Source organism: Clarias gariepinus, chromosome 2, assembly GCF_024256425.1.
Source record: "Clarias gariepinus isolate MV-2021 ecotype Netherlands chromosome 2, CGAR_prim_01v2, whole genome shotgun sequence".
Lineage (NCBI taxonomy): Eukaryota > Metazoa > Chordata > Actinopteri > Siluriformes > Clariidae > Clarias > Clarias gariepinus.
In genome coordinates, this window is record NC_071101.1 from 30,075,992 (window position 1) to 30,092,399 (window position 16,408).

Genomic DNA, 16,408 nt, shown 5'->3' on the forward strand with positions numbered 1-16,408 from the left:
TAAATGGGTTGTGGATTCTGAGCTGAGAGTGGAGCTGTGAACACACACTCACACACACACACGCGCAGACACACAAACACACACACACTCCAGAATCCCTTTCATGAGCTGTTCCTCTGCCGGGTGTTTCCAGCGACCAGGATCTACTACTACAGCCCTCCTCACACCACAGCACAGCGACTCCACACTCTGCAGTGTCTTTATATATACGCGTGTGTGTGTGTGTGTGTGTGTAAGTGTGCATGTGCCAGGAGGCAGCCTACAGCCGTGCAAGCATTTCGCCTTCTTTTCGGTTACTTGACGAACCTTTTAAAGCTGCACTCTGGCCGTTCCTCCTCCTCGCCAGCTTCCTCTCGCTAAGTTGAAGCCGGGAGCAGAAGCTCGATGTCTCTCCTGCAGGACGAACTCGCAGCTCTCCGGCGCTTCTGCTCCGCTCAGCCTGACTCCCGCACCGTTTTCTAGCTGAACTTTACCGCGAAGAAACCGCGCGCTTCTCCCGACGCTGAGGTTTTATAGAGATTTCCCCGTTCTTGGTACTTTCCCCGGCTTGTTTCTTGTGGAAGTGATGGCGGAGCAGTCCGCGCTTCTGCTCCTCTCGCTTTCAGTTCTCACCTCTCTCTTTTCCGAGGCTTCTCTTGCACACAAAGGTACGTTAAGTCTGTTATGTCCTCGTGTTGTTATTTTGTTTGTTTGTTCTAATGTATCCGTTTGATGTTTGATACATATGTTGCCGCTCAAAAGCTTCATGAGGCTCGTTAAGGTTAAGTGCTGCAATGTTGCTTAAAAGGACCAGAGCTGGCCACACTTACACTAGAAATCTCTTCATTCCTTATTCAAAAATACAATTTCTCGTAAGCAGTACTGCTATTTAAACCTCTGGTGTGTATATTAAGCTTATCAATTCTAGTCCTTAGTGAATCTTTACAGAAAAATAAAAAACTGTAATTTATTAATAAATTGACACACTGCATTAATCTCCATGGGATATTTGATATTTTGATTTTACTACACTGAAAGCTAAGTAGTGATTTTTATCAAACTAAGAAAATTCCAAAACACTAAAATAGTCAAATCACACCAGTAAAAATCTAAAAAAAAAAAATTACCCCTTAATTGTTTTTGCTTCCATAGTTTTCCCCCCTGAATTCTGAGTTTCTTGATAGTTTGAGGAATGCGCTCAATCCTTAAGCTCGTGTATTTGTAAAAGGAACTTTGAATGTGTGTGTGTGTTTGTGTGTAAAGAATGTTTTGTTCATGTGGCAAGTTTCAAGTTACTAACCAAAGCTTCATCCTGAAAACAAGTTGCGTCTGTTTCAAACACTCTTTCTGGTGTTCTAGACTGCCCTGCTTCAGAAAGTCCACTTAAAAAGAGAGGAAAAATTGTCTCATTAACTAATTTCTTCATTTTGTAAATTGGAATGATATGTTTCCCAGCCCGTAGAGCAACACATAGCGATGCAGAAGCAAAAGCAAATCCATGAACGTATCAAACGTGTGGGTCATTTAATTCATTGATTGATTCATTCATCTTTAGAGGCTTTTCCTGGGAAATGCTAGTGCGAGCAAGGGATACGGTTTGGGTGATAGCGCAGAGTACCATGCACACACATACTGTAGTCATAAACTCTTTTTCACACTTCACATGATATAAAATATAACATTTCATTTACTGGCATATTTTTGAGAGGTGCGAGGAAAGAGGAGAACTGCGAAAGGAAGCTGTCTTGAAATCACGGAAAAACTGAGGGAAGTTTAAGCACGGGATCTAAGCGGAAACCCTAGAACTGTATTGATGGCACACTGAGCAATAGACAAAATGCAAAAACACAAAAACAGTGCACTGATTAGGCAGAACACCAGAACAATTTTGGTTGGAAGAAAGTTCGGACAACTGTATTAACCAAAATAAATAAATAAATTAATAAAGTCTGTCTTAAAAGTGAAAATCTGTGCTGCCTATTTGGTGCTTCAGTTCCATTACCTCACGTCACTTTTTGGACTTGGGATCTTTTATTCGGGCGCTGACAATATGCATATGTAATCCAAGAAGAATGCAAGCCAGCAGTGTGGCGTGTGTGTTTGCAAAGGACTTTTATTAGACTGCGTAGTTTTGGATTCAATACTTGATGTGACACAACTGAAAGAGAATGATGACATATCGTGTAAATATCCTCTGACTACATTATCATCTTTGGAATTTCTATTCAATTCACTGTAATTGCATATGACATGGCAGGTAATGAGCAGAAATAGAGACATCTGTAACCCTCTCGGTGTCACACTTGAGTTCTCCGCAGGGGGGAATCTTTGATCTCCAAAGCAAGCTTAATCCTCATCAGTGTCACTGAAAATGATTGACATTTCACTCCATTCTTGCCAAACCCGAAGGAAAATGAGTGCTTGCGTGGACGGACACACACATAAGAATTGTGTTGAGATCCGACTGAGTGCAGCTGACCCAGAAATCACCCACCCACCCACACACACCAACACATCCTATCTGTGTGCTCTTGTCTATGTGTGAATGGGAGCGGCAGCAGGGTGTCTGCAGGCTTCTCTCAGCTGTTGCTCTGCTGCCTCGCACAGCTGCCTCTCATTCTAGTCTACCGCCTGAGATGGATTAATCAACCTGGCTAATTAAACCCATGTGTAAACATGTAGACACGGACAGGGCATAGTATTCATTCAAGCGCTCATTCGGGGCACGAGGCTATTCATTGAATTCTGCTCATTCAGCTATGAAGAATGGACGAGGATTCATTTCTTGGCACGGCTTTGTCAGTGAAATGAGATTAAATCAAGTGTGGTGTTTGATTCCCCAAAATGATGTATTCGGTTTTATAAAAACAGTGTTCTAAACACAACCGTAAGTTCTTAGAAGGTAATATGTTCTTTATGACCTAAATGTTTTAATCTCGGACGCTCCTGGCTGCTTGTGAACTTACAGTGCATGTTTCTGCATGGTTGGATGAGTATCCTATAACTCGTGTTGGCGAGACGTTCTGGAACCCATGTTGAGTGGCAGGAGAACGCGCTGGAGCTCTGCGGCTTGGATGGGAAAAGCGAGTGAGGCCAGTAAATTTGTGGGTGTGGGATACATGGCAGATTCCAGGCTCAGCTTTGTCTCATGCTGCTGTTTATCATGGCGGAACATCTTTGGCTTGGTGAACGCATCGATTACTGACATGTTAAGAGATCGTCTTGATTTCTCCTAATGTTCTGGCTGAAGAGAAAACCTAGCTGTTTATTGGTGCTTGTTCAACACCTCTGTTGATTTTTCCAGCTATAATGTGAAGACCACAGGGAGGTAGAATTGGGGTTAAAGGCCAAATCTTGACTTTAACTTGGTCAACACAGCTTTTGTTGACAGCCGGCTGACAGGCCAGCAGGCTCGGAATGAAAAAGTGAAGCGTACAGGGGGGAGGATGGCGAAGCTATGTATGGGAATTGGAATTGAAGGCCTTGACAGACATTTGTGGGAAATTAAGTGGGACAAACTTGACTGCCTTTCAGCCACATTTGGACTCTTAGCCTTGCATTGTGCTGGTTATCCTTTGCATAATGTTAGGAATCATATCACTAGCCTGAAATTTGTAATGTAAAATGAAATATGAAATCAAAAAGAAATGAACCAGTAAGTTTGTGAAAAAGCTAACTATGACTGTCAATGGACATGTACCAGTTTTTGTAGAGATTTTACCTATTAATGACTTTGCTACAGCCTGATGCTGAGCTGCTGGAATTTGAAATAAGCGAAGCTAAATTTTTTAGACTTTAAAAATTTAAAAATTAAATTTGAGCTTTTATCGTCCTGTGCTATGTTTTTTGTTAAAGCAAGAATCCACAATTTATGGTTTTCAGTGGTTTTTAGAGCACACCACCTTGTAGGTTTACAGAGGAACTGCAACATTTTAACACCTCAAATGCAGAAATATATAGCTCAATTAAAAAAAAAATATATTTTTGCGTAAGATGGTATACACTCCAAATGATTGCGTAAGAGGTATACACTCCAAAAAATATATATTTTTTTGGAGTGTATACCTCTTACGCAATCATTGTCTATACTGCTTTATTCTGTGTAGTGGCAGGGGACCTGGAGCCTATACCATGAGTCTTAGGGCACAAGCAGGGTACACCCTGGACGGGTGCCAATCCATCGCAGGGCACACACATATACACACTCACACATTCATACACACACTATGGGCAATTTGGGAACACCAATTAGTCTAATTTGCATGTCTTTGGATTGTGGGAGGAAACCAGACTACCTGGAGGAAACCCAGTAAGCATGGGGAGAACATGCAAACTGCATGCGCACAGACCCCACGGCGAGAACTGGAGGTGCAAGGTGACAGTGCTAACCACTAAGCCACCGTGCCCAGGGTGTATACCTAACTAAATATATTTCCTACCATCTCTAAGGCAATGTAGTCTATTTAACGTGAGATTTGGTTTCTTGGTGAAATAACACTCTTTCACAATTGGGGCAATACGTTAATAGAATAAATCATTGTGTAACATCTGTATTGGTGCATTAATTCCGTGATCTGGTCGCAAGTTTGCATACTGTATATCAGGGAGTTTATACTAGCTTTGAATGTTAATTAGGTTTAAATTGACACTTAGGTTGAATTGTTCAGATGTTGATTACATTTTGATAACTGTGGTGTTAGCAATTGTGTATTTCTTTTCAAAGGTGTATAATAATGTGCTTATTTTAATGTATGCGTTATTGTTTCTACAGTTGCAACTTATTCATGGGGATGTGAATGGGAGATGATCAATAATAATAAGATGAGAGCATGCTGTTAATTAACATTATGAAAGTGGTTATTGTTGGAACTTCAAGACTTTGTGTAAGATGTAGAGTTTGAGTCTTGTGTGTCAGTGCTTCACGACAGCAGAGTTTGTGCTTTTCTTTTCTTTTCATTTTTGCTTTGTAAAATGTAGCCTTTTTCTTGCCTTACTGACCTTGAGAGAAAGAAAAAGTTTAATGAGGTAACATCTGTTTATGACAGTCACATAAGTGATAACAGAAGCTAACTTTTCTCCTGTATGTTCCACAAAATCAATTGTATCCAAATTAAAATTTTATTCATCACACAGTCATACACAGTACCATATGCAGTGAAATGCTTAAACGACCGCCCGTGGTCTGTGCAAAAGGGAGATGGAAAGTTAAGGGTTAGTGCAAATGTGCATAAATGTAACTATAAACAGTATAAAAATGCAGACTGCTGTCTGTTATTAAGTCAGAAAATTCAAATCAGACGCACATTGCTATGGAATAAAATAGTTTATGTGCTGTCATTGGAAAGGAATCCATTTTAGATATGAAATTCTTTTTTTTGGTTGATAATTTCTTTTGTTGACTGAAATGAGTTTGTGGAATTATAAAGTATAGTGGGGTTCAAAAGTCTGAGACCACATTGGAAGTTTTTTAAGTTATAAACAGAAGATTTTACAATTACGAAATAGTAAAAAAAATATTCAAGTCAAGAAAAAAAAAAAAAATAATAGTCAAGATTGTGCATTATTTCCAGGTCCCTATATAAATGTAGCAAACGTGTGATATTGATCATGTAACCTGCTTTATATAAAAAAGGTCAGATTTTCCTCATTTTCACCATATGTTCTAGTCAAGCCCATGATCTGATGACACTGAATAATGTGATCAAAAATTATTAGAAGGCTTTCAAACTAACTTGAAAAGCAAAATGTTGCAAACAAAATACGAGGGTATTCAAGTCAAGTTTGAACTTGTGATGAAATTTCATGTGCATAAAAACGATTGACATCAACAGAAGACTTCAAGCGCAGTACAGTGAGACGCTTAGCCACAGTGAAACATTTGAAATGGTGCATGTTTTAAAGAACGCGTAGATCTGTGGCAGCGGTTGGGAGCCGTTCCTGTGAACATTCAACGAGTGGAGTGCCTGACCCTTGAAAATCAACAGATAACTTGTCTCTAACTTGCTCCAGGAAGTTATTGTCCCATCCCCCATGCAGTCCAGATGTTGCCCCAATGTCCACATGTTTGGACTATTAAAGGAGTTCCTGGGAAGCCAGTGTTTCATGAGTAAAGCAGAAAGAAAACTTTCTAGCCTGATGTTTCTACTCGTACATACAGTGTGTGTATATAATATGTGTGTCTTCAGGCATGTGTAGTTGTACAATTTTTGACACAATCACCTACAGGAAAGGATTTTCTCCGGAATGAGGTGTGTACCTGTCTGAGTAGAACAAAAGCACTGCTGATCCCCGTCTTCTTAGCACTGTGTGTGTGTGTGTGTGTGCATGTTTTGAGAAGGAGTGGTCCTGGAGAGAGGGGGTATTAGCTCAAAGGTGAAGCCTGTTGGGAAAGTCAAGAGCTTAAATGTTTTCGACGGCCACTGTTGATGCTTGAGCGTGACCCCTGACCCTTATCTCCTCGGCTTGACTTTAAGCTGCTTTTGGTTATGACGTCCTAATTGTAAACGAATGGATTGCAGCCTGGTTACGAGACCTGCTAATACAGATGCTATAACATTTGTTCATCATTTTTTGTGTAGAATATTAATAAAGGTATTGTGTGCAGTCCTTGCATTTTAGCAATGTTTAGATCTTCTTGATTAATCCAGACTGGAATCCAGTCTCAGGCTGACTTACATCTCTAAATCATGATGTTCTTGACCTGCTGAGAAACCCATATATTCTTTCACCTTCCATGAATGATTGATTTAAGAGAGTAAAGCCGGCAGTAATGCTCTGCTTTACAGTAGCGCTACACTCAGGCCGCAGTGCTCGTAAAATGCAGTCAAGCTTGGCAGTGGCTTGTGAATGATAAACTGACCTTTCTTTCTCATTAGTTTTATGGAGTATCAGCTTTATCTCTCCAGGGCAGGGACTTTTCATGGCTTGGCCTCTGCGTGATCTGTTTTTGTTTGAGGATTGCAGAAAAACAAGAAAATGTCCTTAAAATTGACTTACTTTCACTTACTTAAAACATTTCACTTTAGAGTAGTAATTAGCTCTTTCTGCTATAAAAGAATGTTTATTCTCGTCCATACACAGCAACACTTGCAGGTGTTCTGGAGTTTTGCTGTTTAATATCCTAGTTGTAATGTTAGGGCTTTGCAATTACTTAGACGTATTATGTCTAATATATAATATAATAATATATATATAAGAATAGTTAATTTCCTAGCTGTACAATGTTTTTTTTATTCACATTAAAATTATTTTAGTTGAAGATTCCTTATTTCAGTTGAAGATTGAGATGCGAGTTTGCATGCACAAAGCTTTAAATCAGAATATGTTTTTTTACACCCACAAACTGCTTCTATTCACCCTAGAGCATTTAATTTGCCAGTAATATAACAAAACGAGAAGTAGTAGTATTTTTCTCCAACTTTGAGGGTTGGTTAGGCTTCGACAAATCCCACCTTCTGTGGGATCTCATCTATGATTTGTTAGACGCTTTGATGAGATACAAGCCAGTGAGCACTCCTTCCTCAGCCAGAGACCCAGTGGATGAAAGTCTGAAGTAAGGACTTTCAGAAATGAAAGTAAATTTCCTTTACATCACCCCATGCTCTATGCCCCCACATGGGGTAACCATATAATAGGTAAATAATATTCACTTACTCATTGTCTATACCGCTTTATCCGGTATTTAGGGTCATGCGGGCCCTGGATCCTATCTCTATAGGGGCCCTGGAGATTTAGGGCACGAGTCGGGGGTACACCCTGGACAGGGTGCCAATCCATTACAGGGCAAAAGAATATGCAGAAAGTATATATTTATTCTGACAACAATTAGACCAAGTGTTTACACAGCTAATATTTACACATTGAAAGGATCCTCATAGGTGTACACTCCACACCTCTCATTCTGATTGAAAATTCATTTCGAGCTGGAACAGGTCAGAATGGTGCGACTGAGGTGTTAACCTAATATTTTTTATTCCAACTGAGCTATTATTCCTAAAATTATTTAAATGTTAGTATGCTCATGCACCTACACACAGCAAAATGTTGTTGCTCAGAATGAGTTTTTTCTTGTCTCATGAGACTGAATTGAGCTGCCTCATTATTTCTCCTAAACCTCACTTAAGAGAAACAAAGAGACATAACTGAGACTCAAAGCGAGACATACTTTTAAGAAACATTCGAGAAATGTGAGATCTACATGAGAAACAGAACTGCATTTAGAGGAGAAGCTAATGAGCCATATATAAGACCATAATAAGATTAAAGTCAGATATGCGTGAGATGCATGAAACACAAATAAGAAATATTATAATTTTATTGAACATAAACAAAAACAAAAAAATCCTCAATTAACAGCCTACAGTGTAATCCTAATGATTTCTTTACATTTGGGACTATCTTTAGGAATTTGTGTTCAATTTTTGATTTTCTGACTGTCTGCATGAAGACACTGTATCTGTGTGGTCTCTCAACTCCAGGGTCGTGGGTGAAGGCCTGCGTGTCTGAGTTTGCACGTTATCCCCATGCTTGGTGGGTTCCCTCCCACAGTCCGAAAACATGTAGATTAGGCTAACCACTGTTCCCAAATCACCTATAGTGTGTGAACAAGAAGTGTGTGTGTGCGTTTCTCCTGGGATAGGCTCCAGACTTCCTGTGACCCTGTAAAGGAGTGAATAATTGATTGTCTACAAGGCAACTATGAATATAAAAGAGGAACAGCTTAGACATGAAATTATCTTGTTGCAATCGGCATAAGGAGATTTCTGATCTTCGACGAGAAAAAAAGAACAAGAATTCTCAAAGTACCTATAATGAAGCACGGTTTAGGTCAATTTAATCCCGAGTTCAACACGCATGGCTGCTATAACAATGCTATAACAAGTTCAAGTAGTTCAAGTAGGCTTTTATTGTCATTTCAACCATGTACAGTTTAATACACAGTGAAACGAAACAACGTTTCTCCCGGACCAAGGTGCTACATATAACATAAATTAACAACATACATTAACGAAAAACTTACTATCTAACTAAGAAAGCTAATTAGCGAACATTGTCCAGTTTTCAGTTTTGAAAAGATGCATATACTCATCATCACACACGACAGTTATCTGGCTAGCTTCATGTCTGAAGGAGGTCGAATGCAGTGTAAGTAAACGGCCTGCAAATGACTGACGCTTGTAATAAATGACTGCACTTTGGATAATTAGCACATCCTTTATCGCCTAGTGACTGACTTTGTCCTCTGCATTCCTCTGTGTTTCTATATCACACTTGCGCTGACCCCTGTGCGAAGCTGTCATAAACGCTCTATCCCTCTGTAGAGATATCGCTCTCTAAAGACTGATAGGAATTAATTATAGGTTAGGTCTGTGTCGTCAACGAGCCGATTAATTTCATCCTTTAGTAACAGTGGATAATAAATGTTTTTATGCATGCGAAAATGCATCCAGTGCCGCTGCTGCGTGGGGCCTCTTCAGTCAGAATGAATTCACTGTTGCTAATTAAAAACAAGTTAAGGCGTGCAATTACCCACTGCCTGTGGTATGACAGGAATACGTATTCCTTTACACAAGATAGGTCTCCAGAGACGCTCGCCTGAACGAGCCGCTCTGTTTTCGATTTGTGTACGGACCCTGGTGATTGTTCCACATATTTACATTTGCACGTTCTGTACTTGGGACGGGTCTAGAGTGCATCTTCTTCCTTTCCTTTGCCGTGACAGTGTTGTCACTTTGGCACAGGAACTGGCTGCTTCGCTGCAGGAGGGTGGAGTGCTCATAGCTGTGATAATTTAGGAAGTGCATCTTTAAAGGAGAGAGTGATGGCAGCTAAGCCGACAGAACAGACATCAGATCAAAACGAACTAGGGGTGCTCGGCAGCAGCACCTTGACTCGACAGCAGAGTTTACATGCTGGAAGCCAGGCAGAAAAAAGGAAGCTTGCATTTCGCAGTGCTCACTGACCTGAGCTGGTCAAGCACGACAGTTCCTCTCCGTGCTCGCTTCACCGATCCGTTCTTGCTCCTGTTTTTGAGTTTACAGAGCCTGCGACCATGCTCGCTGGTACTGCATGCCTTTTTATATGTGTGCAGCTTACATGAGCAACAGGAAGATACTCTAGTACCTCCGGTTGATGAACACACAAGAACAGTTTGCTATGAAAAACTGGGTTGCTTTCAGATTGCTTTCATTTTGTGTCCTGTGTTCACGCGCATGTTCATGCCACATGGTATTTTATTCTTAGTATTTATTCTTTATTTTTATTCTTGTTTTTGTCACATTTCTGTTGTTCATTTAATTCTAGTAAAGCATGCTGAAAATCAATTGTGTAAGTGAGGCGTAGGTATTGTGTACATTTCATACTTATAATCACTTATTTATTATATTTTTGTTCAATGTTACAGAAATCGTGTAATGAAATGCCTCTGGCTCATTATTGTGTGAGCGATTAAATGAGAGAGAGAGAGGGAGAGGGAAAAAGAGAGAGAAAGAAAGGTGTCACATTAACCTTCCAGATAAAGCCAGGGTGAAGGTTCAGGCAGCTCCCCTAAGGCCACGGGACTGGGCACGCTGCCTCATTTCTTCCAGTACTACTTAATTAAATGAGAGAATTAAACCCTATTAATAACTCATTGCTTCGAGACATTGCTAAAATGTTAACACGGTCAGTGTGGATACATCTGTAGCCGTAATTAATTGGACACATGCCATGTTCCCTGCACACCAGTAGGTTTCCCTTTTTTTCTTTTTGAAGTTGAAATGCCTTTTGGCGAAGCCATGGGGCTGTGCCAATGCCACTTTTAGGTCGGAATACTGAAATCACTACTCTGGCATTCATAATGCTCAACACCATCAGAAAGCCAGTGAGAAAACCTGTCGAAGAGGCGCAGCATCTGGAAGCGTGCTGACGCAGAGCTCTACACCGTCGTGGAGTACCTCGGGACTGAAAACGCGCCTCAAGCGCTGTAGTTTTCACTTACAATGGAACCTTGGATTACCAGCATAATTCATTCCGGAAGTAGACTCATTCCAAAACACTCATAAACCAAATTTTCCCATAAGGAATACTGGAAACTAAAATTATTCTTTTCACAGCCCAAAAAAATCAACACACAAAAATAATTAATACAAAATATAAAGTAAAAATAAAACAAATTACCTTTAAAAAAGGTCTAGACAGATAAGTGTTTCCGTTAATGCGCGCAGGTGCTGTGTGTATGTTTGTGTATGTGTGTGAAGTAAGAGGAGGAATCAGCCTCCCCCTTCTCATTTTACACAGTAAACCTTTCTCCTCTCTTATAGAATTTCATACAAACACACACACACACACACACACACACACACATACTGTACATGATACTCGATACTCGTAAACCAAGACTTGTTTGTTTTTCAAGTCAAAATTTTATAAATATCTTTGCTCGTTTTGCGGAACACTCGCCAACCATGTTACTCGCAATCCAAGGTTCCACTGTACCTGCAATCGGCCAGATATAAAGCTTTACAGAGTACTACATATTCAATAATTTCCTGCAGAGCTCTATTAAAAGTCTTATTTTCCATTGTTTTTTTTTTTTAACCTAACATGGAAATTAGATTATTAGAAACAATATTATTTTCAGGCATCCAGTCTACTGATCCATTTAAATATATGATAAAAATATACAGTACACATAAAAACTCTGTGTAAGGTCGAACTTACTCAAAGTTTGAATTTTATCCAACTCCAGAGCGCACGCTGTTACAGTAGGGCTCCAGGCTGAAATAATAAGCTGACATTCAGGCAAGTCTCTGTTGCGCATTTTTTAAATGATTAGTTCTGTTTATTATTTCTTCTTTTAAACACGCATGCCACCACCAACAGGAGCAACGTTTAATTACAGAAGAAAATGATACTCTAAATACATTAAATTGCAATGTGGTCAACTCAGTATCCATTTATTAACTCTTTCAGATACCCGATTATTGAAATTAGCTTTCTCCAGTCTGCACATGTGTTTTGAATCTCCTGGTCTTAACCACCTTGGCTTGTACTTTGAGCGACAGTGGGCTGTATTGATAAGCCTTCCTGAGGGGAAACTATTATGTGTTATACAGGAAGCAATTACGAAGAGCTGACTGTTGCCTAATCTCCCTGAGTAAATATATTTGGATGGGCATGTGCGTGCGTGTGTGCGTGCGTGTGTGCGTGCGTGTGTGTGTTTGTGTTAAAGAGAATGAATGAGATGAATTCCGAATGAGATACATAACTTTCATATGGTTATTCATTGTGTTTTATGTAAACTATAATATATGGCCAAAAGTTTGTGGACACCTGAATATCACACCCATATGTTTCCACCAATAGAATGTTTTTTTTATGCTGTAACTTTATACTTCCCTTCACCATGGCTTTGCCACAAAGCCATGGTTTAACAAGATTGAGCTGATCTTAACACTTTGGATATGAACTGGAGTCCACCCTAGTCCACCTTGCCCAATATCATTGTCTGACCCTTCATAATCTGGAAGGGAACAAGCACGCATGTATATAATGTCTGCAATTATTTTGCCATATAGTGTTACAGTAGTATCTAAATAAATTGTTTTCACCTTAAGAAATTTTGACTTTCATAGACTGAGGTAATCTTTCAATTTGATCACCCATTTTGTTTTGGATTGAATTCTCACCACTTAACCTAGAAGTTGTTAAGTTCATTTGTTAGATGTACATGAGAGGCAGTCACACTGTGGTCAAGGAATGCTTTTTCCCTCATCTAGAATTTTCCTAGTTTTCAATTGTCCTTTAGTTATCCTTTTGATCGACAGTCTTAATTAACCCATGACTTGTCCAGCTCTCATCAGTAACACTAGAAGGTCATATTCAAGAGCTCTAACAACCTAATTATTTTTCCAGTCATCGCAGTAAGGTGTCATCACCTTCACCCTTTCTGTAAATTATCCTGTATAATGAAAAAGCAGTTTAGGTGATTTAAAGAATCCTTATGGCTCCCTCTTGACCTGAAGCGAGTCCCAGTCATCCTCCTTCTGGCTGTTTTACCTCATGATTAATGACTCAAGTGTTTACGTAGGTCTGTGATAACTGTGACGGATCATTGGCCGTGACCAATTTACTTAGTTGTTTGGGGGCTTCGGGGTTGTTTCATATCCACTTGTTCACATATCCACAGTGGACAACAGGGCCAGGGTGCAGTTTTAAGCAAAGCGCCTTAGGCACTCATCTGTCGCCTGCTGCTGGATCAGCTACTGCTCTTATTAAGGTTCCTTTGTGTTTCTGGGGAAAAGAGCTCAATTTAGGCATTATGTTGAAATTATTTTTTTTTCATGATGGCATCAAGCGTTTCAATTGACAAACCAATTTGCTAATGGAGGTAGTGGTGAGCCAACATAATTTCACATTTCTTTCATCTTGATAATTTCAATTAATTTTTTTTAAAGCCATGAAATATAAACACATTTAAGCAAAGTTTTCTATTATTATTTAAATTTTTTACCACTTTCATTATTCTTCTGATGTCCGAGTCCTTTCCCAGAACCCTCTTCTTAAATTTTCATATGTTAAAATCAGCTGCTTCCTCTTGTCGTGGAAGAATACAATCATTCATTTCCAGGTGTAGTTTTGTCATCAATACTAAGATAAACCAGGGGCCAAATGATTAACAAATATGTTTCTAACTGCGCTCCGTAGAGCAGTATCTGGCAGATAGTTTTAATCTGTTTATCCACCCTTGAGAGTTTGAGCCAGTTTCTGCTTTTAAGCCGTCTGGTTGTCAAGAACGGCTGCAGTGTGGAGATAAAAGCCTGCTGGAGAGGACGAGGCCGAGGCAGTAATGGAAAGGGCAGACTCAGACAGGTGAGAGACGCAAAGAACAAGAGGGAGCGCCTGAGGAAAGGAAAGGAGGCAACATCAGGAAAAGCTAGAGGGATCTGCTGTATTTTCTGTTGTTCCTTTTAAAATTTCTGGGATGGATATCGTGCTGGGATTTCAAGAATCACATTCTGACGCCCTTCCTTGCAAAAACTTAAGGAGACCAATATCAAGGGAATTCTGTGAGGCTTTTACTGCTACTCAGAATGAGACATCCCTGTACTGTACTTGAACCCTTTGCCTTGTTGAATAAAAGATAAGAGTCTTGCCTCCTTACAAATGTCTTGCACAAGCCCTCATAATACATTAAACTTTGTCTGCATTCTCCACTGAATAAGAACACTACATGGCACTACATGTGGACCTTCAACAAAATTTTTAGACAAAGTTGGAAGGCCAGAATTGCCTAAACTGTATTTGAATGCTGTAAGATTTTCACAAGAGCTAAGCCGTCCAACTATTTTGACAATAGCTTGCATAGGCAGCATGACAATAGTTAATTGTAAACGGACCCTAATATTCCCTTACTGATCACAGTAATAGCCCAAGTGGAATACAAGTGCATTATGTAAATACCTCAGTTGGAGAAATCTGACCCGGTCGGAATGAATTTACAATCAGAATAAGAGATGTGGTGTAGTATAATCACAGCTCGCACACCTCTCTGCGCATGTCAGCATCCATGTAAATATTCAAGTTAGAATTTTTAATTACAATGATTTCAATCAGACTGAAAAAAATATTGTATATCCCAATGTAGCTATTGACAGTGAGCTTAATATAGGAAGTCCCGTTAATGATTTGCATCATTTGATTTGAGCTTTATATAGTGGATATGAAACCATGTTTAGCCAAGTTTGATGTGAAGGAGTTCAAATAAAATTTTATTTGTCACATACACAGTCATACACAGTACAATAGGGAAATGCTTATATGACTGCCTGTGAGCTTAAAAAAAACAAGCACAACAAACTATAGAAGGGTGGCACGGTGGTGTAGTGGTTAGCACTGTCGCCTTTTACCCCCAGGGTCTGGGTTTGATTCCCGACCAGGCTCGGTTCCTGTCTCTGTGTGCATGGAGTTTGCATCGTCTCCCCGTGCTCGGTGGCTTTCCTTCCACAATCCAAGGACTTGCAGATAAGGCTCATTGGCGTTTCCAAATTGTCCATTGTGTGTGTATGTGTGTGTGCCCTGTGATGGATTGTCACCCTGTCCAGGGTGTACCCTGACTTGTGCCCTAAGCCTCCTGAGATAGGTTCCAGGTCCCTTGTGACCATGAATAGAGAAAGAAGCAGTATAAACTATGATCAATCAGAAATTGTAATAACTTGACTTATAGCCATTTTTATTTTCCTAATGCTCTGTCTAGTTCATACTAGGTGTCATCACATTAGGTCATTTGATCTGCAAGATCTGGTGCAGGTTTTATGTTGGTGGATAATCTTCCTGTTGCAACCCTGCCATTCTTTATCCGGGCTTGGCACATGGCTGGGTTATATGGAGCATAGGGTTATGGGTCCTGCCACTGGCTCGAATCCCGACCCTGCAATTAACACCCCATAGCCTCAATGCCTGAGCCACTACTGCACTTGATTGGATAGCCAAAAAACGTGCTTAAACTAAGAACCTTTTTCTTAGGTGCTCAAGCATCATCGGGATGTCTAACGTCTCATCCAGATAAGTCATAAATTTGGTGGAGATTGAAAGGCATATACTCAACAGTGAAGTAATAAAATCTGGCTCGAGTCACCTGAGCTCATTGTGTGGTATCTAGGGACTTCTTTTGATTACTCAATTTTGTTTTCGGTTCAGTGGTTCCTCCTACATTAACTCCTAATGCATTTAGGAATTGTAGTTGAATGAGGCACTTTGGGAGTGACTAAGATTTAGATTGGATCAAATCTAGGGAGGCTTCAGAACAATTACCTGCTTATTATGGTGTACCTGTTCCGAACAGATATTTACCACTGACCCAGTTCTAGTTCTGTTGGGACTCTAAACTAATTCAACCTGCCAATTTTAATGAGCGTGGTCAGACCTGTGGGCTATCCCTTTTATGTTGCTCCCCTCATCCTACATTCAGTCTGACTCATTATAATATAAATCACAAAGCTGATCTGGAATCAGCATGGAAACAGCACCACCACATTAGAGGAAAATGTCTGCGTTGGAGTCTTAATATAATTGCGTGTATTATTAGACTTTTAAATGGGTTGTTGTTTGCTTTGATGTCATACGTGCTAATTAATGTTGTCTTAGAAGCCTTTGTATTGAAGAATCACAGTGTGAAACCACCGGTGGAAGACTCTCGTATACAGAATGAGAAGTTTTGGGTTTCCTGTGGTGATAGTGTCTGTGGATTGTTACATTTTGAATATGCAGATGAATAGCATAAATGTGTCTGATTAAAGCGCTTCTTTGTTTTTCTAGAACCTTCTGGAACCATTCAGTGAAAAACAAAGGCTGTTCAACTTACCATTAGATGTCAATAGACCAACAAGCCGACAGTCGATACCAAACACAGCCATTGTTTAATGTAAAATCAGTAGACTACATTACCTTA

General features: G+C 39.8%; 1 protein-coding gene across 7 annotated transcripts in view; it reads left to right on the top strand.

Annotated features, from left to right (window-relative positions):
* The first annotated feature begins 240 nt into the window (after nt 1-240).
* LOC128516958 (neogenin) overlaps nt 241-16,408 on the top strand; it is a 118,867-nt gene continuing 102,699 nt past the window's right edge. For all 7 annotated transcript variants that reach the window (XM_053490695.1, XM_053490660.1, XM_053490710.1 and 4 more), the window contains exon 1: nt 241-647. In XM_053490695.1, coding sequence (XP_053346670.1) covers nt 566-647 — 82 coding nt within the window. In that variant the 5' untranslated portion in view covers nt 241-565. The remainder of the gene's footprint in view (nt 648-16,408) is intronic.